The sequence below is a fragment of the Coregonus lavaretus genome (genome assembly GCF_964263955.1).
Source record: "Coregonus lavaretus genome assembly, chromosome: 1".
NCBI classification, from domain to species: domain Eukaryota; kingdom Metazoa; phylum Chordata; class Actinopteri; order Salmoniformes; family Salmonidae; genus Coregonus; species Coregonus lavaretus.
In genome coordinates, this window is record NC_139988.1 from 51,422,899 (window position 1) to 51,450,592 (window position 27,694).

The window sequence follows — 27,694 nt, forward strand, 5'->3', positions numbered from 1 at the left end:
AACCCTAATTGCTCCTGTAAGTCTCTGGATAAGTGTCTGCTAAATGACTAAAAGCAAACATTTGAGAAAACTACCACATGCAAAGTTGTGGAATGAGATACTTGTAATGTAGACATCCATAGGAAGCAACAACCCCACCTCTCACTTCAGTAAAACAGCTTTCAACTTTAGCAGCAACATTCAAGCCAGTCAATAATACTGACTGAAAGTAAAATTTACAGACCATGCAGTCCAGGGAAAAACTGTGCATATGCATTTGATCAGATATTCACAGCAATGAATCCTCACAGCAGCAGCAAATTATGATACATCAGAATGTGCAGCGTTGATGTGCGTTACAGCATAAATTAGGACTAACACTTCACATTTTCCAGACCTCTGGTCACCTGTTCTCCCTTTAGTGCAATACTAGGGGCCTAACTCAGGTATAGGATGAGTGAGCAAGTTACTATGGAATGGGAGAATACAGTGCCTTCAGAAAGTATTCACACCCCTTGACTTTTTCCACATTCTGTTACAGCCTGAATTTAAAATGGATTAAATTGATATTGTCACTGGCCTACACACAATATCCCATAATGTCAAAATTGAATATTTTCTCAATTTTGAGAAATGTAAAAGCTGAAATGTATTGAGTCTAAGTATTCAACCCCTTTTATGGCAAGCCTAAATAAGTTCAGGGGTAAAAATGTGCTTAAGCCACCTAATAAATTGCATGGACTCACTGTGTGCAACAGTGTTAAACATGATTTTTGAATGACGACCATCTCTGTACCCCACACATACAATTATATGTAAGGTCCCTCAGTTGAGCAGTGAATTTCAAACACTGATTCAACCACAAAGACCAGGGAGGTTTTACAATGCCTCAAAGGGCACCTATTGGTAGATGGGTAAAAAAAATAAGACATTGAATATCCCTTTGAGCATGGTGAAGTTATTAATTACACTTAGGATGGTGTATCAATACACCCAGTCAATACAAAGATACAGGCGTCCTTAACTCAGTTGCCGGAGAGGAAGGAAACCACTCAGGGATTTCACCATGAGGCCAATGGTGACTTTAAAACAGTTAGTTTAATGGATCAACAACATTGTAGTTACTCCACAATAATTGAAGTTGTAGTTACCTAATTGACAGAGTGAAAAGGAAGCCTGTACAGAATACAAATATTTCCAAAACATGCATCCTGTTTGCAACAAGGCCCTAAAGAAATACTGCAAAGAATGTGGCAAAGCAATTCACTTTTTGTCCTGAATATAGTGTTATGTTTGGGCAAATCCAATACCACACATTACTGAGTACCACTGTCCATACTCTGTTGTGTGTAGATGGGTCAGAAAAAAAACATTATTTAATACAGTTTGAATTCAGGCTGTAACAACAAAATGTGGAATAAGTCAAGGGGTATGTCTACAAAGGAATAAGGATCAATTTGGGAAATGTTGACTGGTTCATCCTCCAGTGTTCCTGCAGTGCAGGGCTCAGTAGCAGGTGGGAAGGTTTCCCTTCAGATGGTCCCAGTTGTTGTACAGAGCATAGAGACCTGTCCGCCAGGCCCCCTCGCTCTGCCCCACGTACATCACCTAAAGAACACACACAGTGTATATGTCATATCACAATCACACAAGTCAGATCTAACCAGCCTACACTTATATCAAACCAACAATATCATACACTGACTTATAAACAGTGACCAAATAGAGATGGCAGCAGTCAGTCAGGGGAATTCTGGTACCACAGAGACATCTGACACCTGCCAGCTGACCATCCCACTCACACCACCAGGAGGAAAACAGACAGTCACAATAGAACACAAACATTAGGTATATTTCCACAGTCTACATTCAACACGGACTTTTGACAAAGGCATAGTAAAAGGCCAGTTTGTTTGTTGGAATTTGCACACACCTCTGGAAACTGGAAAGTACATACAGCTAACAACAGTAGTGAGAGGTGTCTTGGTTAATTAATGGAACCTTTTATCATGATGGGGTGCTCATCAGCACTAAACATGATTTCACACAGATACATAGGAAAGTACACAGGATCAGCTTAGTGCAGGAATCTGGTTTGAACAGCCAAACATCTCAATGAGAAGCCATTGCAAACACAGATCCAACAGTCTTCAGAGCGTGAGAGGGGAGTAGCAGCATGGTTGGCTGTCCCTGGCCCCATACAGCAGCAGGGGATAAGACTGATAAAGTTATCATACTGCAGTCACAGGCCCACACCCACTACTAGCAACCCCAAGATAAGTGTGTATGAGGCAGTACGGGTGCTATGTCACCATGGCAGGGAGAGAGAGAGACAGCTTGAAATACAAACACCCCACTTACCCAACCCTGTAGGGTCCATACAAGTGCAGCCCACACCCATGGGAGCAGAGCACGGATGTCAGTGCAAGGACAATGCAAAACATGCTGTCATTGTCAAAACACAGTGGATTGAACGACTGCTTCTTCATTTGATTCAGTTCCACTGTACACATTGCACGAGTGCAATCACAGGCATTTAACACCTCAGTGGGCAAGATATTCTGAACATGGCCTTAGTTTGACATTTGACTCAGCAACACCTTTCCAATGACACTGTGATCAAACCACTACATTTCTTACAGCAAGGCATTAACACAGACGGAGAGAGTATAAACAAGAGTGAATGACCCTTGCAAAAGTTAAGCAGAATAACTAGATTTTCTGGTTTATGTTACTGGCCATAAAAAAGGTAGAAAGGGAAAGATTTTAAAGAGAGGAGGCTCAGACCAGAAATAGAAGTCGTCTGGCAAATAAAATCCACAGGGTCAACTCAGCCAGGGAAGCAGTGTTCATGTTACACAACCTTTGCAGACTTTTCCCACATTTTGTTACGTTACAGCTTTATTCTAAAATGTATTAAATTGTTTTTCTCCTCATCAATCTACACACAATACCCCATAATGACAAAGCAAAACCAGGTTTATAGACATTTTTGCAAATTTATAAAAAACTGAAATATGATATTTACATAAGTATTCAGACTCTACTCAGTACTTTGTTGAAGCACCTTTGGCAGCGATTACAGCGTTGAGTCTTCTTGGGTATGATGCTACAAGCTTGGCACACCTGTATTTGGGGAGTTTCTCCCATTCTTCTCTGCAGATCCTCTCAATCTCTGTGAGGTTGGATGGGGAACGTCGCTGCACAGCTATTTTCAGGTCTCTCCAGAGATTTCCGATTAGGTTCAAGTCCGGGCTCTGGCTGGGCCACTCAAGGACATTCAGAGACTTGTCGCGAAACCACTCCTGTGTTGTCTTGGCTGTGTGCTTAGGGTCGTTGTCCTGTTGGAAGGTGAACCTTTGCCCCCAGTCTGAGGTCCTGAGCGCTCTGGAGCAGGTTTTCATCAAGGATCTCTCTGTACTTTGCTCCGTTCATCTTTCCCTTGATCCTGACTAGTCTCCCAGTTCCTGCCGCTGAAAAACATCCCCACAGCATGATTCTGCCACCACCATGCTTCACCGTAGGGATGGTGCCAGGTTTCCTCCAGACGTGACGTTTGGCATTCAAGCCAAAGAGTTCAATCTTGGTTTCATCAGACCAGAGAATCTTGTTTCTCATGGTCTGAGAGTCCTTTAGGTGCCTTTTGGCAAACTCCAAGGGGGCTGTCATGTGCCTTTTACTGAGGAGTGGCTTCTGTCTGGCCACTCTACCATAATGGCCTGATTGGTGGAGTGCTGCAGAGATGGTTGTCCTTCTGGAACGTTCTCCCATCTCCACAGAGAAACTCTAGAGCTCTGTCAGAGTGACCATTGGGTTCTTGGTCACCTCCCTGATCAAGGCCCTTCTCCCCTGATTGCTCAGTTTGGCCAGCTCTAGGAAGAGTCTTGGTGGTTCCACACTTCTTCCATTTAAGAATGATGGAGGCCAATGTGTTATTGGTGACCTTCAATGATGCAGAAATGTTTTGGTACCCTTCCCCAGATCTGTGCCTCGACACAATCCTGTCTCGGAGCTCTACGGACAATTCCTTTGACCTCATGGCTTGGTGTTTGCTCTGACATGCACTGTCAACTGTGGGACCTTATATAGACAGGTGTGTGCCTTTCCAAATCATGTACAATCAATTGAATTGACCACAGGTGGACTCCAATCAAGTTGTAGAAACATCTCAAGGATGATCAATGGAACCAGCATGCACCTGAGCTCAATTTTTCGAGTCTCATAGCAAAGGGTCTGAATACTTATGTAAATAATGTATGTCTGTTTTTGCAAACATTTATTAAAACCTGTTTTTGCTTTGTCATTATGGGGTATTGTGTGTAGATTGATGAGGAAAAAAATAATTGAATACATTTTAAAATAAGGCTGTAATGGAAGGGGTCTGAATACTTGCACTGTATGAACGGCCACCTTACCACAATCTTTATAGCTGAATCCCGTTGTAGATCCCATTACTGTGTATTTAGTAGAGTGTCTTTAACCCCCTTGACTGATATCGTACCCCCCCCTCCCCTCCCAGTGATATAGGAGTGTAGTCCCCTTATTGAATCTGGAGCAGTGCATGCTCGGAAATGTATGTTTGCAGCAGAGAGGTGCCCTGTGTAGATACTGTCCATGTAACAACAGCTGATAATTAAGGCCTAGTGTCCCTCCAGACTCACTGAACCAGTCTAACCAGAAAGTGGTGTCTGCAACGACCTCTCTCAATCACGAGCGGTGGAATTTTAAGTGGAATCTAATGAAGAAAAATGGGAAGCTGGTAAAAACCTCTTTAACCATGTTAACCTTTGAGATAAAGCATCAGGTTGTCTTGGTCAACCACACCAGAAAGTCCTAGATGGGTATTTTCTTTTAGCTTCCAATAAATAGAGCATGCTAGGGGAAAAATATAGAAGTGTTTATGTCTAATCACCAGTGCCAGAGGTCACTTTTACTGCAGCTGACAATGTATTTCCATGTACTCTAGTGCCATGCATCTGCTCGTGCTTTTATTTTGAGTCGTACAAAGCCAATAAGCAGCAGGTCTGTCAATCATTAACAGATCACTTCCTGATCCTCAACCTTTCATCCTTGTATAGATCTATACAGTATTACTCAAAACCCTAACACGGTTGTCTGACTATTATGTTCAATACCAGCACGTTACGTTTTTTTTTCTTTTACGAAGGCCTAACCTCTGCATATTTCCAATGCTTCCTTCACATCAGTGAAAACAGTGAGTAACTGGTTCTACTGTATGAGAACAGGGATTTTTTTTCTTCACAATTGACCTGAAATGCAAAAGGAATGTGAAATGTGTGCCAGGGCTCTGGAATTCAACTAGATAACACATCCACAAAGTCAAACATTTGCTCTTTGGTCTTAAATTAAGGTTAGGCATAAGTTTAACAGTGTGGTTAAGGTTAGGTTTGAAATCAAATTTTAATTAGATACATTTTAGAAGTGGGTGGGGTTTAGCCATAATTATGACTATGGCTATGTTAACCCCTTTACACTCGTACAAATTGGTCCTATATGGATAGGGCCAAATTGAAATGTTCCGAACAGAAATATAAAAAACATATGCATGACCATAGTATCTAATTTAATAAGAACCCTGGAGATAACACCAAAAGGTGAGGACACAGTTTACCTGACAAAAGACTGAATCCAAACATTTCACTGTTGATTTTTGTGCATTTTACATTTCTGTACTTTTCACAGCATTTGTCAATAACTGAAAATACTCTGGATACATTCAGTAACATAATAAGAATATTCATTGACATTTTAGAGTAGGTGCAAGATAAGAAAAAACTATTACAAGGGTTTGAGTCTAACTGGTGTCATTTTAATCACAATCTGGGTCAGGTGGGCATCATTTTAAAGCTTATTCTATTGCCAACATGGCTAGTTATAAAATACGATCTTACATTTTTACGCCTCGATCACTCCGACAGCGTCATTGCATTTTGGTACACCAGAAGTACATTCATTTGCAATGGAATGTTGCGTTTGCCTTGCAGCATTGTGTTGCAAATCAAATCAAATCAAATCAAATTTTATTGGTCACATGCGCCGAATACAACAGGTGCAGACATTACAGTGAAATGCTTACTTACAGCCCTTAACCAACAGTGCATTTATTTTAAACAAAAAAAGTAAGAATAAAACAACAACAAAAAAGTGTTGAGAAAAAAAAGAGCAGAAGTAAAAAATAAAGTGACAGTAGGGAGGCTATATATACAATAGAATAAAGTGACAGTAGGGAGGCTATATATACAGGGGGGTACCGTTGCATAGTCAATGTGCGGGGGCGCCGGCTAGTTGAGGTAATATGTACATGTGGGTAGAGTTAAAGTGACTATGCATAAATACTTAACAGAGTAGCAGCAGCGTAAAAAGGATGGGGTGGGGGGGCAGTGCAAATAGTCCGGGTAGCCATGATTAGCTGTTCAGGAGTCTTATGGCTTGGGGGTAGAAGCTGTTGAGAAGTCTTTTGGACCTAGACTTGGCACTCCGGTGCCTTTTACTGAGGAGTGGCTTCTGTCTGGCCACTCTACCATAATGGCCTGATTGGTGGAGTGCTGCAGAGATGGTTGTCCTTCTGGAACGTTCTCCCATCTCCACAGAGAAACTCTAGAGCTCTGTCAGAGTGACCATTGGGTTCTTGGTCACCTCCCTGATCAAGGCCCTTCTCCCCTGATTGCTCAGTTTGGCCAGCTCTAGGAAGAGTCTTGGTGGTTCCACACTTCTTCCATTTAAGAATGATGGAGGCCAATGTGTTCTTGGTGACCTTCAATGCTGCAGAAATGTTTTGGTACCCTTCCCCAGATCTGTGCCTCGACACAATCCTGTCTCGGAGCTCTACGGACAATTCATTTGACCTCATGGCTTGGTGTTTGCGCTGACATGCACTGTCAACTGTGGGACCTTATATAGACAGGTGTGTGCCTTTCTAAATCATGTACAATCAATTGAATTGACCACAGGTGGACTCCAATCAAGTTGTAGAAACATCTCAAGGATGATCAATGGAACCAGCATGCACCTGAGCTCAATTTTCGAGTCTCATAGCAAAGGGTCTGAATACTTATGTAAATAATGTATGTCTGTTTTTGCAAACATTTATTAAAACCTGTTTTTGCTTTGTCATTATGGGGTATTGTGTGTAGATTGATGAGGAAAAAAATAATTGAATACATTTTAGAATAAGGCTGTAATGGAAGGGGTCTGAATACTTGCACTGTATGAACGGCCACCTTACCACAATCTTTATAGCTGAATCCCGTTGTGGATCCCATTACTGTGTATTTAGTAGAGTGTCTTTAACCCCCTTGGCTGATATCGTACCCCCCCCCCCCCCTCCCCTCCCAGTGATATAGGAGTGTAGTCCCCTTATTGAATCTGGAGCAGTGCATGCTCGGAAATGTATGTTTGCAGCAGAGAGGTGCCCTGTGTAGATACTGTCCATTTAACAACAGCTGATAATTAAGGCCTAGTGTCCCTCCAGACTCACTGAACCAGTCTAACCAGAAAGTGGTGTCTGCAACGACCTCTCTCAATCACGAGCGGTGGAATTTTAAGTGGAATCTAATGAAGAAAAATGGGAAGCTGGTAAAAACCTCTTTAACCATGTTAACCTTTGAGATAAAGCATCAGGTTGTCTTGGTCAACCACACCAGAAAGTCCTAGATGGGTATTTTCTTTTAGATTCCAATAAATAGAGCACGCTAGGGGAAAAATGTAGAAGTGTTTATGTCTAATCACCAGTGCCAGAGGTCACTTTTACTGCAGCTGACAATGTATTTCCATGTACTCTAGTGCCATGCATCTGCTCGTGCTTTTATTTTGAGTCGTACAAAGCCAATAAGCAGCAGGTCTGTCAATCATTAACAGATCACTTCCTGATCCTCAACCTTTCATCCTTGTATAGATCTATACAGTATTACTCAAAACCCTAACACGGTTGTCTGACTATTATGTTCAATACCAGCACGTTACGTTTTTTTTTCTTTTACGAAGGCCTAACCTCTGCATATTTCCAATGCTTCCTTCACATCAGTGAAAACAGTGAGTCACTGGTTCTACTGTATGAGAACAGGGATTTTTTTCTTCACAATTGACCTGAAATGCAAAAGGAATGTGAAATGTGTGCCAGGGCTCTGGAATTCAACTAGATAACACATCCACAAAGTCAAACATTTGCTCTTTGGTCTTAAATTAAGGTTAGGCATAAGTTTAACAGTGTGGTTAAGGTTAGGTTTAAAATCAAATTTTAATTAGATACATTTTAGAAGTGGGTGGGGTTTAGCCATAATTATGACTTTGTGGCTATGTTAACCCCTTTACACTCGTACAAATTGGTCCTATATGGATAGGGCCAAATTGAAATGTTCCGAACAGAAATACAAAAAACATATGCATGACCATAGTATCTAATTTAATAAGAACCCTGGAGATAACACCAAAAGGTGAGGACACAGTTTACCTGACAAAAGACTGAATCCAAACATTTCACTGTTGATTTTTGTGCATTTTACATTTCTGTACTTTTCACAGCATTTGTCAATAACTGAAAATACTCTGGATACATTCAGTAACATAATAAGAATATTCATTGACATTTTAGAGTAGGTGCAAGATAAGAAAAAACTATTACAAGGGTTTGAGTCTAACTGGTGTCATTTTAATCACAATCTGGGTCAGGTGGGCATCATTTTAAAGCTTATTCTATTGCCAACATGGCTAGTTATAAAATACGATCTTACATTTTTACGCCTCGATCACTCCGACAGCGTCATTGCATTTTGGTACACCAGAAGTACATTCATTTGCAATGGAACGCTGCGTTTGCCTTGCAGCATTGTGTTGCAGAGGCAGTTGCAGTGCGTTATGTGTGGAGCATACGTTGGATTTATCGAACGTATGCGTCAAACTGTATGCGTAGACGGCTTGACAGAAATAGTAGCAGAAGGTAAATGTTGAACTTTTGTTTCACACATATCCAGATGATGCTGCGTACTATTTTGCACAATGATGCTGTTGGTGTGATCAAGGCGTTAGGCTTTCAAAAGGCACTTCAGATAAAACATTCAAGAGCGTGTTTCGCAGCAAATTTCTCTTCATAATACGACAAACATAGCCTCATTCTGTTCAGGACAACCCAGGGTATAATACATGTCATCCTTGTAACTGTGGATCAAACATAGCGATCATAAACGTTGATACTGCTAGAAACATAAGAATTTCACTTGGGACTCATACGATGGCATTGAGGAGTTTACCACATCAGTCACCGGCTTCATTAGTAAGTGCATTGATGTACGGTCATTGTGGGGACGACTTCATATATATCCCAACCAGAAGCCATGGATTACAGGCAACATCCACACTGAGCTAAAGGCTAGTGCTGCCGCTTTCAAGGAGCGGGACACTAACCCAGCTGCTTCTAAGAAATCCCGCTATGCCCTCTGATGAACCATCAAACAGGCAAAGCGACAATACAGGACTAAGATGGAATCCTACTACACCGGCTCTGACGCGCGTCGGATGTGGCAGGGCTTGCAAACTATCACAGATTACAAATGGAAAACCAGCCGCGAGCTGCCCAGTGACGCGAGCCTACCGAACTAGCTAAATGCCTTCTATGCTCGCTTTGAGGCAAGCAACACTGAACCATGCGTGAAAGTACCAGCTGTTCCAGGTGACTGTGTGATCACACTCTCCATAGCCAATGTGAGTAGGACCTTTAAGGCAAGTGTCTTCACTGACATTTTCAACCTCTCCCTGACCCAGTCTGTAACATCTACATGTTTCAAGCAGACCACCATAGTCCCTGTGCCCAAGAACTAAGGTAACCTGTCTAAATGACTTTCGCCCCATAGCACTCAAATGGCTGGTCACATCAACACCATCATCCCAGAAACCCTGGACCCACTCCACTTCGCATACCGCCCCAACAGATGGCGCAATCTATTGTACACCACACTGCCCTTTCTCACGTGGACAAAAGGAACACTTACAGTGTATTCGGAATGTATTCAGACATCTTCCCTTTTTCCATATTTTGTTACGTTACAGCATTATTCTAAAATTGATTAAAAAATACATCTACACACAATACCCCATAATGAAAGCGAAAACAGGTTAATTTTTTCCCAAACTTTATAAAAATAAAATAAAAATATGTTATTTACATAAGTATTCAGACCCTTTGCTATAAGACTTGAAATTGGGCTCCGGTGCATGCTGGTTCCATTGATCATCCTTGAGATGTTTCTACAACTTGATTGGAATCCACCTGTGGTAAATTCAATTGATTGGACATGATTTAGAAAGGCACACATAAGGTCCCACAGTTGACAGTGTATGTCAGAGCAAAAACCAAGCCATGAGGTTGAAGGAATTGTCCGTAGAGCTCCGAGACAGGATTGTGTCGAGGAACAGAACTGGGGAAGGGTACCAAAACATTTCTGCAGCATTGAAGGTCCCCAAGAACACAGTGACCAAGTTTGGAACCACCAAGACTCTTCCTAGAGCTGGTCGCCTGGACAAACTGAGCAATCGGGGGAGAAGGGCCTTGGTCAGGGAGGTGATCAAGAACCCAATGGTCACTCTGACAGAGCTCCTCTGTGGAGATGGGAGAACCTTCCAGAAGGACAACCATCTCTGCAGCACTCCACCAATCAGGCCTTTATGGTAGTGGCCAGACGGAAGCCACTCCTCAGTAAAAGGCACATGACAGCCCGCTTGGAGTTTGCCAAAAGGCACCTAAAAGGACTCTCAGACCATGAGTAACAAGATCCTCTGGTCTGATGAAACCAAGATTGAACTCTTTGGCCTGAATGCCAAGCGTCACATCTGGAGGAAACCTGGCACCATCCCTACGGTGAAGCATGGTGGTGGCAGCAGCATCATGCTGTGGGGACGTTTTTCAGCGGCAGGGACTGGGAGACTAGTCATGAAAAGTACAGAGAGATCCTTGATGAAAACCTGCTCCACAGCGCTCAGGACCTCAGACTGGGGCGAAGGTTCACCTTCCAACAGGACAACGACACTAAGCACACAGCAAAGACAACGCAGGAGTGGCTTCGGGACAAGACTCTGAATGTCCTTGAGTGGCCCAGCCAGAGCCCGGACTTGAACATCTCTGGAGAGACCTGAAAATAGCTGTGCAGCGACGCTCCCCATCCAACCTGACAGAGCTTGAGAGGATCTGCAGAGAAACTCCCCAAATACAGTTGTGCCAAGCTTGTAGCGTCATACCCAAGAAGACTCGAGGCTGTAATCGCTGCCAAAGGTGCTTCAACAAAGTACTGAGTAAAGGGTCTGAATACTGATGTAAATGTGATTTCCATATTATTATTATTTTTATATACATTAGCAAAAATTTCTAAAAACCTGTTTTTGCTTCATCATTATGGGGTATTGTGTGTAGATTGATGAAAAAAACAATTTAATCAATTTTAGAAAAAGGCTGTAACAAAATGTGGAAAAAGTAATGGGGTCTGAATACTTTCAGAATGCACTGAGAATGCCGTTCAATGACTACAACACATCTGCCACGCTGACCCTCAACATGGGGGCCCCTAAGGTAACAGTCCCCTCCTGTACTCCCTGTTCACCCACGACTGTGTGGCCGTGCATGACTCCAACAGGATCGAGGTGGTATCACATTTTAAATACGTAGTAATTTTAAATACTTAATTATTTACTCTAACAAATAAAAAGTATTTGCAACAGCAAAACGCAACCTGGTACATTTTTTAAAAATCAGAAACAAAATGTCAGAACAAACTGTACATGCATTCAATGATTTTGTCCCATCTCTCGTACTGTGTCACAACCTGGTCACAAGCTAGTACCACAGTAATGAAACCACTTCAAAAGCTCTAGAAACAAACTCTGAAAGTGCTGGACAAAAAACCCATACACCATACCACTGCAATATCATTAAGAAATACAACCTACTGAGCTTTGACAGGTTCTTATGCCTTGCTGACACTTCTCTGCTGTTTAAGATCACTCATGACCTTTCCCCACCACCTCTTAAGCAGTTTGTTACATATTGCAAGGACAATGCCAGGACAACAAGAGCTTCAACCAGGAGCCTGCTCAACTCAGTTTAGGTACACCAAATTTGGCCAGACAGCTTTTTCAGTCAGAGCGTCTAGATTATGGAACAACCTGCCAACCAGTGTCAGATAATGCAGTACCTTTGCTAGCTTCAAGGCAAACCTGAAAAAGTGGCTGAAGGCAAACTAGTCATGTGAACATTAAGACATTCCGACTCTTAAGATGTCAGATACTGTAGGACCAAGAGACATTTAAACTTGGATGTAATATTAGCATTATATTGTCTATTGTTGTATATTTTGATTGATAGATACTGTAGATAGATCGATTTTAATAGTGTGTTATATTGTAGTATTGTATTGTTTTCTGCCCAGGGACTACTGATGTGATATAGCTATCTAGTGAAATCTGGTGCAATGGCATGTTGTACATGGTCCCTGACAAATAAACAAATAATAACACAAACATTAAGTTTACCGATGACATGGTGGTAGTAGGCCTCATCATCAGCGACGATACAGCCTGTAGGAAGGAGGACAGAGACCTGGCAGTGTGGTGCCAGGACAACAACCTCTCCCTCAATGTCAGCAAGACAAAGGAGCTGATCATGGACTACAGGAAACGGAGGGCCGAGCACGCCCCCATTTACATCGACAGAGCTGAAGTGGAGCGGGTCGAGAGCTTAAAGTTTCCGATCGCAAGGCGCTATAGAGGGTAATCCAGTACATCACTGGGGCCGAGCTCCCTGCCATCCAGACCTTATATACAAGGTGGTGTCAAAGGAAGGCCGTAAAAATTGTCAAAGACTACAGCCTCCAAGGTCTTAGACTGTTCTCTCTGCTACCGCACGGCAAGCAGTACCGATGCATCAAGTCTGGAACCAACAGGACCCTGAACAGCTTCTACCCCCAAGCCATTAGACTACTAAATAGTTAACCAAATAGCTACCCAGACTATCTGCATTGACCCTTTTTGCACTAACTTTGACTCATCACATACGCTGCTGCTACTGTTTACTATCCGTCACTTTATTCCTAGTTACATATCTACCTCAATTATCTCATACCCCTGCACATCGACTAGGCACACTACATGACCAAAAGTATGTGGACAACTGCTCGGCAAACATCTCATTCCAAAATCATGGGCATTAATATGGAGTTGGTCCCCCCTTTGCTGCTATAACAGCTGCCACTCTTCTGGGAAGGCTTTCTCCTAAATGTTGGAACATTGCTGAGGGGACTTGTGGCTTCCATTCAGCCACAAGCGCATTAGTGAGGTCAGGCACTGATGTTGGGCGATTAGGCCTGGCTCGCAGTCGGCGTTCCAATTCATCCCAAAAGTGTTTGATAGGGTTGAGGTCAGGGCTCTGTGCAGGCTAGTCAAGTTCTTCCACAGCGATCTCGACAAACCATTTCTGTATGGACTTCGCTTTGTGCACGGGGGCATTGTCATGCTGAAACAGGAAAGGTCCTTCACCTAACTGTCTAGAATGTCATTGTATGCTGTAGTGTTAAGATTTCTCTTCACTGGAACTAAGGGGCCTAGCTCGAACCATGAAAACAGCCCTAGATCATTAACCCTCCTCCACCAGCAATCTTTACAGTTGGCACTATGCATTGGGGCAGGTAGCGTTCTCCTGGCATCCGCTAAACCCAGATTAGTCCGTCGGACTGCCAGATGGTGAAACGTGATTCATCACTCCAGAGAACGCGTTTTCCACTGCTCCAGAGTCCAATGGCGGCGAGCTTTACACCCCTGCAGCCGACACTTGGCATTGCGCATGGTGATCTTAAGCTTGTGCGGCTGCTCAGCCATGGAAACCCATTTCATGAAGCTCCCGACGAACAGTTCTTGTGCTGAAGTTGCTTCCAGAGGCAGTTTGGAACTCGGTAGTGAGTGTTGCAGCCGAGGACAGACGATTTTTACACGCTACGTGCTTCAGCACTCGGCGGTCCCGTTCTGTGAGCTTGTGTGGCCTACCACTTCGCGGCTGAGCCGTTGTTGCTCCTAGATATTTCCGCTTCCCAATAACAGCACTTACAGTTGACCGGGGCAGCTCTAGCAGGGCAGAAATTTGACTGACTTGTTGGAAAGGTGGCGTCCTATGACGGTGCCACGTTGAAAGTCACTGAGCTCTTCAGTGAGGCCATTCTACTGCCAATTTTGTCTATGGAGATTGCATGGCTGTGTGCTCGATTTTATACATCTGTCAGCAATGGATGTTGCTGAAATAGCCGAATCCACTAATTTGAAGGTGGTGTCCACATACTTTTGTATATATAGTGTATATAGCCACGTTATTGTTACTCATTGTGTATCTATTATTACTTTTATTATTAAGTGTTTTACTTTCTATTATTTCTCCATTTTCTTTCTCTGCATTGTTGGGGAGGGCCTGTAAGTAAGCATTTCACTGTTAGTCCACACCTGTTGTTTACGAAGCATGTGATTAATAAAATGTGATTGAAAATGTGATTTGACATGAGTTTTCACATATGGAAATGTTAAGTGCACATTTGGACTCACGGGTGTGTGGTTTACTTTTATGACATCAAAGAGGTATTCATTATAATCCTCAACGACTCATCTTTCAGAACACAGACAACAACAAATGTGCAAAAGTAGCCCCATTAGCAGGAGGGATGGTGGTGCTAAAGTTTATAACGGCTGTCAGTCAAAACCCGTACAGCACTAAGTGGAGAACCTGAGCTCTGACGTCATGTATAGCATATTACTGTACAGCCTTTGCGTTCCAAGTTAGGCGCTTATCAATGACAAAATCTGCCATTTTCAACCCATATACGGGATGACAGGATTTGTGAGTGTTGGGCTACTACCTAGTGACGACCTGGGCTCCATTTTTGTTTCCTTGTGTGGGTGAGGAGACATGAGGTGAGGAAAAGTTTTCCTGTTTTGCTTTCATCATAATTTGATCCAGACAGGTATTGTACTGTTAAAAAAAAAAATCCCAGATCCTCTACTAACCTGTGGACTTGTACAGCATGCCTGTCATGGTCCCGGCAGCAACAGTGTTGATGTCATCCTCTGCTCCTTGGGTCTTCTCGATGGCCACCCAAAACACACTCCACAGAGCTGAGGACACACAAGCATACAGGTGAATTAATGTCACATTGTCTCTATAGAAACAACAACAATATACCAATGTGTTGCACTGCTGAAATTACATCTGCGTCAATCCACCGGTGGGGAATGACGGGCACTCACCCACGTGTGTTCGCCCATGTCGCTCCTTGGCGGGTCACCAAATTCAGGATCCTAAAACAGAGGGCAAGTGAGGAAGGATATAATATCCATTAAACACAGACATCTACAGTGTAAACACAAAGACTCCCCCAACTTCAATGTGATACAAGGGTTGATTTACAGTTAGGGGTTCTAGAAAAAGTGCTGCATATTTGAAAAACTGATACATGCCTGCTGCATCGCCAGACAAGACTTGCTTCAGTTTATATGGAAATCCTTTATCAAAACTGCTATCCTTGAGTGGATGAGATCATCAGGCCAAGTGTGAACAGCCTGTCAGATCATAATGTAATTTGGCTGCTGTACCTTCATGATTGATCTGATTCAGCTTTAGACATTCACTAACAGTAAGATAGACAGACAGTGGCATGTTGTGCAGTGCTATCTTCTAACAGTGATCAGCTGAAAAATAATGACCCTGGTCAAACCAATATTCCAACTGTAGCCAGTATTACACAGTGAACACAATGTACCCGTGGCCAAGGCAGACTTTGCCCTCCTCCTCCCTTGGCAGGGACAGCTAGGTTTTTGGGCCTTGACAGCACCCTTGACATCCTCAGCTGTGTTACAGCACTGAGAAATCAGGCATGTCAACACAGGTGTGTTCGAGTACAGGGTCATTCAATGGCAATGGGTGAGCGTGACAAAATCTCAGTGAAAGCAACAGTGTAGTAGGGGTTTACAACACAACCACACCATATAGGCCTACTATATCCAGTTTCCATGGAACCATGTGTTATTACTGATACTGATTGGGGAAAATGATGTACTGCATATCAGCATTATAAGTTCAGCTAACAGGTTTGGTGAGAATCAATTTCAGCTAATTTAAATGTGTATAATTCAGTGCTTCTCCCACTCTCTCTAGCAGTGGTCTGATCCTATCAGTAGTTTACATTTGGATCAGAGTGAGATCCTCACTATGACTTAATCATGGATTAATGTCATACCATGTCAAGTCAGATTCACAGGAGGTTGGTGGAACCTTAATTGGGGAGGACAGGCTCGTGGTAATGGCTGGAGAGGAATTAGTGGAATGGTATCAAATACATCAAAAATATGGTTTCCATGTGTTTGATGCCATTCCATTTGCGCCGTTCCAGACAGTATTATGAGCCGTCCTCCCCTCAGCAGCCTCCTGTGGTCAGATTATGTATGCAGATGATTTAGCTTTTCTTTTTTGTGTGGCGCAAAGTATACTTTGATTAGATTTAAGTCCCAAATCATGACCTCATATCTGTAATGGCAAGACAAGACTAACCTTTCAGGTGGTTATCCTTTTGGAGTTATTACTGAATCAATAAAGATTGCAGATTGCTCAAGCAACCTATAAAAAGATTGAGTTGGGCCAAAATCCTGACTGCTGCTTAAACATTATTACCCATATAGATACATTTAAATATATTTAGAAAGTTCAAATGGAACCCTTGAAATCATTGTACCACCCCAATCATAATGGAGGGCATGACAAATTGGAGACTTATCAACTAGCCAACTGAAATATTTTGACTCACACTGAACAAATGGGTAAAGACTGTCCTCTGCTGGTTGATACCTGAATGAGTAATTAAATTCTACTGAAAAAGGGATTGAGATTAATATAACTCAATCTGCTTTGTGTCTCAAAACCAAAAATAATTTATGAAGGAGATCCAACTTAATCACAGCCTCCAAAATACCATTACTTTGTGAAAAGCTGGTTGGTTTAGACAAAGCCATGTTTTTGGTCTCTGACAGTCCCATGCGGAGCCCGTTGAGAGCTCCAAACGCAGCACCTGAGAAGCAAAACAATCAACTTGTTTTACACAATTATATTTTACATTTCATACAGGCTTCAAGAGCGAGAGTAAGTGACAAAACAAGATGTCACATGTAATACAACAGCCTCCGATGGTGAAAAAAAGTTCAAATCGGCCTCTGGTTTTGTTGGCACCAGACGGTAAAATGAAATCACCAGGGTCCTGTTGGAATATTAGAAGTAATTGTTGTATTTTATACAACGGGTGTCTAATCCTGAATACTGATTGGTTAAAAGCGCATCGCAACCGGTGTCTATTCCACAAATTACCACCCGCTAAATCTATGAAATTAAAATGCTTATTTACTCTGTTCCATCTGACTGCGCAATCCACTGTCTCATCAACCCAGCCAGGCAAATTATACATTTGATCTCCACTATAAAAAGCATCTAGACATTTTCTCACATTTCTTTTAGAATAACACTTAGTTTTCAACAGCGTGCTGTCTGTCTCTCCGACATTTGTAACATTGTTTAAATATTCAAATTCGATCTCCAGCTGTCAGATGGTCATGAACGTGTAGTGGTCGGGAGACAGACAGGCAGACAGCGTTTCTCAGCCAGTCGAAATCATGAATCTGCTGGCATCATTTTAATGGATATATATAAAGAAATGTCAATTGAAAAGGGTCAAACGAAACAAAGTATAGATATTTTGCAGTCTTTACAGCTTCAGTGTTTGAAGTGATTGTGTTAGCTGGGTTGTTGGCTAGCTCCTCTGAACAACAGTGTCCTGACGAGAGAGCACATTTTCTATGCCAAGTCGAAATCGCGCCTCATTAGCTCATTGTTATGGATGTATCCAAATAAATGTCATTAGAAAACAGCTTAAACAAATGCAGCTACTGTTGTTATTCTTTTTGACGTGGCTGTAAATTAGCCGTAGTTGGCTAGCTAGCTAGCAAGCAAGGGATAAGAACGTTGCCAGCCTGTATGGCAATGGAACATTTAGAACAGGGGTGTCAAACGTACGGCCCGCGGGCCGAATCAGGCCCGCAAACGGGTTTAATCCGGCCCGCGAGATGATTTAAAAAAAAAAAAAATTAATAATAATAATTTAAGTATAAAAATGCGCTGCAATTTTTCAATAAAATAAACTGCTGTTCCAATTGCGTCCACTGGATGGCGCAATAGCAATTTTGTTAAGCAAGCAAACTGTTTATACCGGGGCAGAGCAAGTAGGTCAAGCACATGCAGCCAATGAGCTACTTTGTTTTGCCCGCGATATTTATTACGGCTTCTACTTTTAACATTATGTGCTTTGGCACCCTCATTGCCCCAATATGTCTCTGTCAAAAAAGAGAAAAGTGGACGCAGAGTGCAGAGTGTACCAAGAAAAATGGTCATCCTATTTAATCACGGAATTGAATGGGAAAGCTGTATGTTTGGTGTGTTCAGAGCATGTTGCAGTGCTGAAAGAATATAACCTTCGTCGCCACTATGTGAGTCTTAATGCCGACAAATATGACAACTTTCAAGGACAGCGGAGATGAGAGAAGGTGAATGAACTGTTGGCGGGTCTGAAGAAACAGCAGTCTGTGTTTACTCACAGCCGAGACATCAGTGACGCTGCAGTGAAAGCTAGCTACCCCATTGCTAATGAAATCGCAGTGGCTTCAAAACCATTTAGTGAGGGTGAATTTGTAAAAACATGCATGATGAAGGCAGCGGAGATTGTGTGCCCTGAAAAGCGGCAGGCTTTTGCAAATATCAGCCTGACAAGAAACACAGTTGCAGACAGGATTTCCGATCTTTCAGTGGATTTGGACAGCCAGTTGAAGCAAAAAGTAAAGTCATTTATTGCGTTTTCGGTTGCAATTGATGAAAGCACGGACATTACAGATGTTGCACAACTGGCCATTTTTTCATCCGCGGAGTTGATGACACATTGACCGTCACCGAGGAGTTCGTGGAGTTGGTGCCGATGACAGATACAACGACAGCAGCTGATATTTTTACCGCACTCGTCGGCGCGCTGGACAGGGTCGGAGTGGACGGGTCCCGCGCTGTCAGCCTGGCTACAGATGGTGCGCCCTCAATGATCGGGAAAAAAGCAGGCGTTGTGACAAAGTTCAGAGAGAAAGTGCAATCTGCAAATGGAGGACGTGATTTTTTGACTTTTCACTGTATTTTGCACCAGGAGGCTTTGTGTTGCAAGTCATTAAAGATGGATAACGTCATGAAGGTGGTCATCCAAACTGTTAATTTCATCCGATCCAGAAGCCTGAATCACCGTCAGTTTGACAGCCTTCTCAGAGAGAAAGACCACATCTATGGCCTGCCATACCACACTGAGGTAAGATGGTTAAGCCGAGGTGCTGTGCTGAGGCGTTTCTTTGATTTACGAGAAGAAATTGAACAGTTCATGGAAGAAAAGGGCAAACCAGTGTTAGAATTTCATTCCGCAGAATGGATGCCGGACCTTGCATTTATGGTGGATGTTACAGAGCACCTGAATAACTTGAACAAACAGCTGCAAGGGCGCAACAAAGTTGTCACGCAGTATTATGACAGCATACGTTCTTTCAAGTCTGTCATTGTGGGAGACGCAACTTGCCGGTGGTGATGCAGCTCACTTCCCCTGTCTGAAAAATGTGTGCGCGACCCAACATGTGGCAGACATGAAGCGGTTCAAAGATAAAATAACTGGACTGTTACGGGAGTTTGAGCAACGCTTTCAGATTTATGTTTATATGTTTTTATGTTGATGTGCTATTGTTTTTAATTGATTTTATTTTATTTGTATATTTAACCTATTCTTGACTCTGTGGTTCTTGCACTTGTTTGGGGAACAGGATTTCATTATTTTTATCTACATTTCTGCCTGAGAAATGACACCCTGATATAGTTCTGTGATCTGTGATATACTTCTGTGAATCACTGAGGCATTGTGTGTTTGTGTGTTCTTTGTCCTCAGAACTTTCAAATAACTTGAGGTGTTTTATGATTAATAGTGATGTTGTGCTTTTGGACACTGTCCTCAGGCTCCAGCTTTATGTTTATATGTGTTTATGTTGATGTGCTATTGTTTTTAATTGATTTGATTTGATTTGTATATTTAACCTATTCTTGACTCTGTGGTTCTTGCACTTGTTTGGGGAACAGGATTTCATTATTTTTATCTACATTTCTGCCTGAGAAATGACACCCTGATATAGTTCTGTGATCTGTGCTATACTTCTGTGAATCACTGAGGCATTGTGTGTTTGTGTGTTCTTTGTCCTCAGAACTTTCAAATAACTTGAGGTGTTTTATGATTAATAGTGATGTTGTGCTTTTGGACACTGTCCTCAGGCTCCAGCTTTATGTTTATATGTTTTTATGTTGATGTGCTATTGTTTTTAATTGATTTTATTTTATTTGTATATTTAACCTATTCTTGACTCTGTGGTTCTTGCACTTGTTTGGGGAACAGGATTTCATTATTTTTATCTACATTTCTGCCTGAGAAATGACACCCTGATATAGTTCTGTGATCTGTGAAACAGTTCTGTTAATCACTGAGGCATTGTGTGTTTGTGTGTTCTTTTTCTTTAGAATTTTCAAATAAACTTCACGTGTTTTATGATTAATAGTGATGTTGTGCTTGTACTATTTTGGACACACTGTCCTCAGGCTCCAGCTTTATGTTGTATGTTGATCGTATTAAAACAAAGAAAACAATCTGAAGTTGTTGTTTTTAAGTTATATATACCATGATTTTTCCGGTCCGGCCCACTTGGGAATAGATTTTCCTCCATGTGGCCCCTGAGCTAAAATGAGTTTGACACCCCTGATTTAGAACGAACGACTGGGTCGCGTCCATAGATACAGAACAAAAAGACTGAACGACTGGGTCGCGTCTCTGGTAACCGAACCAATAGAACGAACTACCAGCCGGCTTGGATAGCAACCTATATTTGTGTCGGGACTATATCATGTGGAAGGATGAAATAGTATGACTAAATTAATCAAATTAACGTTGAATTAAAATATGTCAATCATTATTTGAATAGGTTGGTAACCCCGTTGTATAAAAGTGATAATGCCCTCGAAGCCGGTGTTTGGAGGATATATTGGCACGTTAATCCGGCCAACACCGGTGCCAATATAGCCTCCAAACAACGGCTTATCGGACATTATCCCTTAAGTACATCCAGGTCATGAATCTGGCAGATTCCCAACTTGTGAACCAAAGTCAATCATTTTATACTAACTAGAACTCACATGTGTAAGATATCTTGGATCCAAATATCTTGGATCCACATACCAGTTACTGCCTGAGGAGAGAAAAAAACAATTCAGATTGAATTGCATAATTTGTCCATATCAGGTTGACAAACAATTTACATGGGGCACCGGCGAGTTCAGTGTTTGAATATTCTGGCGATGCTCCACCAAATATGCTAAAACCACCTTTACTGGATCCACTTGGTGACCAGGAACATCAACAGGTGGATCCAGTATGGGTGGTTGTAGCTGAAACCACCCTTACTGGATCCACCTGATGGTGGAACATTGCCTGAATATTCAAACAGTGAACTTGCAGGACCCCGGCGTCCCATGTAAGTCGTTTGTCAACCTGATATGGACAAATTATGCTATTCAAACTGAGCTATGTGTTGTGGTCATGAGCATCAGCTGACTATTGTCCATGTTTTCTAAACGGATCTGTGTGAGACGGTCTTCCTTCCTTGCTCAGCTCGCTAGCTACTTTAACTTGACTTTTAAGGAATTATTAGCGCAACTACTGTAGCGAGGTAAAGGTAGCTTGCAATTGATGACTAGCCTACAAACCAGCGATTCTGGAGAGCATTTAAAACCAAGGCTGTTTGTTAGCTAGCACTACCTCGTCTTGTTTCTGGCTATTTTAACGTTGAAGTTAGCTAGCTTCTATCTGAGTAGCACTGAATATTTAGCTAGCTAGCTTCTTTGACATTATTCCGTGTACTACTAGTTTCTCTCTGACCCAGTCAGAAATAATAGTTACATGTCGTTAGAGTGACAGCTAGCTAGTAACAGACTTGTTGTTGACGTCCACTACATGACACATCATCACTCAAAAAGCCGTAAAGCCAAGAACGACGTCCTTTGTTGGGATCGACAATTAATCTGGTATTAGGTGGTTAGAAATGGAAAGGGTGGATGTAATTACTCTTTCATTTAACATTTACATTTGATCTTTCCACGTAATGGACAGAAGACAAATAATTCGACAGTTTAAATAAACGGTTTACTACAGTTTTTACGACACCCTGTGCTTGGTAGCTATGTCCTGTCCAATGATTGGTCCTCTCTGGTGCATTGCCCAATGAAATTCGAGATATGCATGCTGCGCAGGAGCGGTATAGCTCATGGATTTTAAATGCATGTGGCTAGCCAGCTAGCCACACGCTGTCCTTCAACGCGTTAAGACAATCCACAGTATTTAAAATCAGTGATGATACGCAGCCATTGCCAAGGCTTGACATTCATGAGGACGCTGGTTGTGATCTGACAGAGGTGCGGCAAAATCGACTCATTTCGTCGAGGGTCAAGACAACGAATCTGAAAGGATAAAAGCCCGGTAAATACTCATCTCGAGGTCATTAAGCTTACTCCATCGCTTAATTCGGTATAGCTAATTGTTCATACGTCAAATTTGGCTACATAACCTGCCTTATAATCACAACACCGACAATACAATAACGTTTTGGTTATTTATGCCAAATAGCCAGTTTGCCATATCTATTGAGCATATTATGCCGGGTGATGTGCTCAACCACGGTTTGTTGGTAATTCCTGTCAAAAAATGTCCATCGTAATGAGGAGACTTCTGATGACAGAGAATCTGCTGTGGAAAATCGTATGAAGCCAGCCCTGGAGCGTTGGCTCTCGTTTTATGCCCTCTCCTCAAGCTGCATGTGTCATCGATGCAGGATTTGACCCTGTCAACCCGCCAATATGATTTACATGATCAGTGACTGTAGACATGTACATTGTTTAATGTATTATGCATTCTATGATCAGTACTATGCAGCTTGGTCGATAAAGAAAGATTTGTCTGAGAAAATCAATTGAATAATGCATGATTACGAGAAAAAAAATCCATGGTTTATGCTCAGCGCTATTTTTATGGCGGGCAGAATGAATTCGTTTTAGCCAGAGCCTTCTGAGCTAACCATAGAGAATTAATAAAACATACATTGTACTAGCTAATATCTTTGGTCGATGTAACTACCGTCTTCCATTGTAGTTTTTGGATGTCATTTTGGGATTTGTGAGCGTATTAGGCACAAGACATACATCTGTCTCTCTGTTGTAGGGCAGCCTTTTAGTTACAGCCCATTTAATCCCCTCCCATAATGCATTGTGCTCATCCCAGTCCCTACTGTAGTTCCTGTTTATTGTTGCTGCTTTGTCTGGTAATTTTCTGTCATCCTCAAATGTAGTGTATTTACTAACAGTTTCTAATTACTAATAATTTGTGGTGTTTTGCTCAAGCTCATACAAACGTTTAACGTAGCACCACACCTACTGAAGCAATGTCGTTTTTGTTTCATTTTCTTCAGTCAACGTAATGCAATGCACTTCCTCGGTTAATGTGCACACAATTAAACTCCACGTTTCGATAGTGAAAGTACAAGTATGTCAATGTTTTTACCTGTGATTTTCAAAGGTGCATTTTTATGTGTAATATTATTGGATGTGGTGTTCATTTGTTATGATGACAAAAAGCAGTTGTGACTTTTTTTCTCTCTCTTTTAGGAGTGGTGGAGTCTTATTGTACCATTGACCCTGTGATTACAACAAGACCAAAAGTTACACACATTGACGTTTAGGGTCTGCTCAAATGGAGGACTCAGAGACTGACTTGACTTCGTCTGAACAGGACGCACTTGGGGCAGACTTCATCACGGTGGAACTGGACACCCAGCCCATAGAATATGTTGTCAAGTGGGCTGAGGTCGGGTCCAAGTTCACAATATCCTGTGTGAAAAAGGAGGCGGACGAGGGGTCTGGCCTAAATCTGGAGCATGTGAAGGCAGAGCCAGATGAGCCCTTCTTTGCCCAATATGAAGAGGAGTTCCCTGGCTGTGAGATAGCAGAACAGAGTGTTGTAGTAAAGACGGACGACTCGGATGAGGATGACCACACTGAGCCAGGGAGTAGCCAGCTGGTCCCTGTTGGAGATGGCTCTGATTCGGGCTCAGAGAAAGGGGAATATATCTCACCAGGGGGATACTACAGCTGCAACTACTGTGGGAAGTGCTACAGTCATTCCTCGAGCCTCTCAAGACACCAGCAATTGCATACGGGAAAGGCACCCCCACCCCCAAACAAGCAAACCGATATAGGGTCAGGTGAGGGGAACAAATACAAATGCACGCAGTGTGCAATGCGATTCAAAAGCAGAAGAGCTCTCGGAACTCACCTGAGAACACATCGGGGAATGCGAGTTTACCCATGCAACATCTGTGGGAAGGATTTTAACCACAGCTCCAGCTTGTCGCGTCATAGGCTCATCCACAAAAAAGGGAAGGGTATTCCCTCTGGTGTCATACCTGCTGAAATAAATTATGTCCGCCGCCCACCTGGCAGCAGGAAAAAGAAGAAGCAGGCTGGTGAGAAGAAGATCCCTGGCGACAAGAAGTTCCCTACTGAGAAGAAGTTCCCTATCGGGAAGAACCTCCCTGGAGAGAAATTCTACGCATGTACACAATGTGATATGACCTTCAAGAACTCCATTGGCCTCTCGAAACACCAGGTCTCTCATGTAAAGGACCTGCTGAATAACTATGCCCAGGGTAAAGACAGTCTCACCAAGTCCTCAGACTTGAAAATACGCCTCAAGTTGTGCTCGAGGGACAAACCCAACTTTTACACCCTCTGTAAGAAGAACAAGCGGTCAAGAGCTGCCAAGCGCCAGCGCCAAGCATCAGTCTCTGAGGAAGAGGAAGGACCATATGCATGCGAGCAGTGTGACAAGCGCTTCAGCCAAGTGCAGAGCCTCGTCAGGCACCAGCAAATGCACAAAGGAGACAAGTTCAGCTGCTCTTACTGTAAAAAGACCTTCACCAGGTTGTCCAACCTCCACCACCATGAGAGATCTCACTCCACACGGGGGAATTACGAATGCACCACCTGCAGCAAGACATTTGTGCACTCGTCCAGCTACTCCAGGCACAAGCGGCAGCACGCAGAGGAGGAGGAGGAGGCCCGCCAGCAGAAGGGCATAGATGAGATGGAGCCACTTGATTCAGACTCTGAGTGAGCGCAGTCGTGGTCTGCTCTTGACTGCCCACACACAGCTGACAAAACTCTGGGTTTCAGGGGTTGGGAGTTTTTGGGGGATTTTGTTTGGGACTGGAATTGGCATTACTCAGAGTATATAAAGTGTGTAATGACTTATGGTTGTATGGTATCAGCAAATTGGATCTTGGGATGGGGTTAGGAATTTGGGTTCATTTTGAGTGTGAGATTTCCCCCCCCACACGCACACACATTTTCCCTAAATTGCACTGACAATGTTGTCGTCTGCTGGTCATGCAAAACATATTTAGATTTATTTTGTTCAAATTCCCTTTTGGTCATGGTTAGGGTAAAAGTGTTGCTAGAGTCTCGCCAGCTGTGAACTATACTGTACCATCTGTGTACTATATCAGGCGTGTCAGGATATCACCCTTACCACACACACATCATCAGAAAACTGCTAAAAAATGCTTCTGATATCGAGTATACCCCTTTTTCTGTATATCATCTTTTTTGGTGAGATGTGACAAAGGGTCAAAATGGAAAACCTTGCCGTCAAACTAAATCCGGATTTGACCTCCAGCGGATTAATCTAATGTCTGCACTACACCACATACAGTCGCTGGTTCAATCAAGCTTCTATGGTTTAGCCTCAGCTTTTTATCTGTTCAGTTCATGCAAGTAATCTCTGATGCTGAAAAAACAACAATCAAAGCAATGAAGTACTTTATGAGAAAAAAACGAAGGAAGGTTGATTGAATCCAGGCATCACCAGTAAATGTGCTAATATTAATCCTTCAATCAGAAAACTGCATTATTTCCCGTCCCCTACTCAACATCACTTGTTTAATAATCTTAATGACAACACAGTGGTGAAATGAAAAAAACAAGATATTTATTTCTACATATTTGGGATAATTGATTTGTTGCATCTTTTTTTTGAAAACTGCTAGCATTGAGTGATCAAACAAGTTTTTATTTAGATTTATTCTACTACACAGTGTTCAGATGAACGTTCAGATTGTTGATTTAAGGATTTTTATCAAAATATGAAGTCCAATCAGATCCTTAGAACTTGAAAATACTATATTTGATATTTGTCAACATATACTGCAATTCCACAATGTATACAATTGTGACTCCATATATATGTATGCATGATGAATATAACTTGAGAATAGTTTACAATATATGTCGTTTTTACATCTGCTGTTCCTGTGTGTAAAACATTGCATTTGTGAAAGTGAGAATAATTGAGATATTTAATAATATGTGCAGTGTATTTTGACAAATACCCTCAAATATTCCTGGGATTAGGGATTTAATATTTTGTACAATTATTTGTTTATTGAGGTTGTAGGGGAAACTGCACTACTTATTTATGAATTGGGAACAAATGTGCAATTTAAATGGTAGTGAATGTGATTCACAACAATGACCATTGTTGAAAACACATTTTAGGTGGCAACACCTTACCCATTTGTCCCCAAAGTTCCACCTTTTCAGGTGTACCTTTTGAAATCTATTACCATTCACAGAAATATTATTAGTGCTGTCAAATACTTACTGTATATCTCCATAATGCTTGTATACGTGCATAGCCAGATGGATTTTATTTTCCAGTTAAACTGTTCAATTATCTGTTGAAAGTGCTTAACTAGTCTCCTGTTAAATGTTTGTATTTGCTTTAAGCACAACCAGGGTACTCTGAACAATGATCAACACTTGACCTTGTGAATACCATTTACTGTTTCAATTGGAATTTAATTGTGACTTCTAACCTCTTATTTATTTCTTTGGGTGTTTGAAAATGACACCTAGGGAAAGTGTGAAGTGGCATGTATCAAGCACAGACCCAGTCTATAGCACCCACAATGATAATTGAAGATTAAACAATTATGAAAAAAGCTTGGTACTTTCCCTGTATTTATGTTAGTAAATGTTTTGGTTTTTTGAAGAGCTAGATTCCCCTGGTTCCCCTCAACCTTAGTTGAGTTTGGTTATTTATTTTGTATATATTTTTTGTGGTTCTGGCCTTTTTCTCCAGCGGCAAACAATCTCCTCTCTTTTGTTTTTCAGCAATCTCAGCTTTTTGGATTCTGAAACTCATTGTTTTCTTTTTCGCTGTCATTATTTAATTTTTTGATGCAGCGGACCTACATCCTATAGAGAGGTGTATGTTTTTTGTATTGTGTTTGCCATTAGAATACAGTTGACATGTTTTGTCTTGCGTTTTGGTAATAAACCTTTCATGAAAGAAATGGTCCATGATGTCCTGGATATGTTTGAGAATGTGTAGGCCTATGGTGGATTTCAGAATATTGGAACTGCTAAATCAGTAAAGTGATGACAACTCAATTGTGCTTTACCACTATTCAGATG

The 27,694-nt window shown here is 42.0% G+C and overlaps 2 protein-coding genes across 4 annotated transcripts; one reads left to right on the forward strand and one right to left on the reverse strand.

The window, feature by feature from the left end:
- Nucleotides 1–1,058: 1,058 nt before the first annotated feature.
- Nucleotides 1,059–21,599, reverse strand: LOC311133428 (mitochondrial import inner membrane translocase subunit Tim23-like; the record flags this gene model as incomplete). The annotated part of the gene is made up of 5 exons (XM_084166920.1): nt 1,059–1,587; nt 15,025–15,132; nt 16,989–17,078; nt 21,351–21,360; nt 21,576–21,599. The coding sequence occupies 5 exons, from the start codon at nt 21,597–21,599 to the stop codon at nt 1,415–1,417; spliced, it is 405 nt and encodes a 134-aa protein (XP_084023046.1). The 3' UTR covers nt 1,059–1,414.
- Nucleotides 21,575–27,577, forward strand: LOC311109299 (zinc finger Y-chromosomal protein-like). Of its 3 annotated transcripts, none has more exons than XM_084152132.1 (2): nt 21,575–21,645; nt 23,828–27,577. In XM_084152132.1, the coding sequence occupies exon 2, from the start codon at nt 23,913–23,915 to the stop codon at nt 25,332–25,334; it is 1,422 nt and encodes a 473-aa protein (XP_084008258.1). In that variant the 5' UTR covers nt 21,575–21,645; nt 23,828–23,912; the 3' UTR covers nt 25,335–27,577. The 3 variants fall into 3 exon arrangements, with proteins under 3 accessions (XP_084008258.1, XP_084008257.1, XP_084008256.1); XM_084152131.1 differs by lacking the exon at nt 21,575–21,645 and adding an exon at nt 22,559–22,646; XM_084152130.1 differs by lacking the exon at nt 21,575–21,645 and adding an exon at nt 22,618–22,664.
- The last annotated feature ends 117 nt before the right edge of the window (nt 27,578–27,694 follow it).

Coding starts and splice junctions, on each gene's coding strand:
- LOC311109299 (XM_084152132.1), top strand. CDS start 23,913: ATGGAGGACTCAGAGACTGACTTGACTTCGTCTGAACAGGACGCACTT.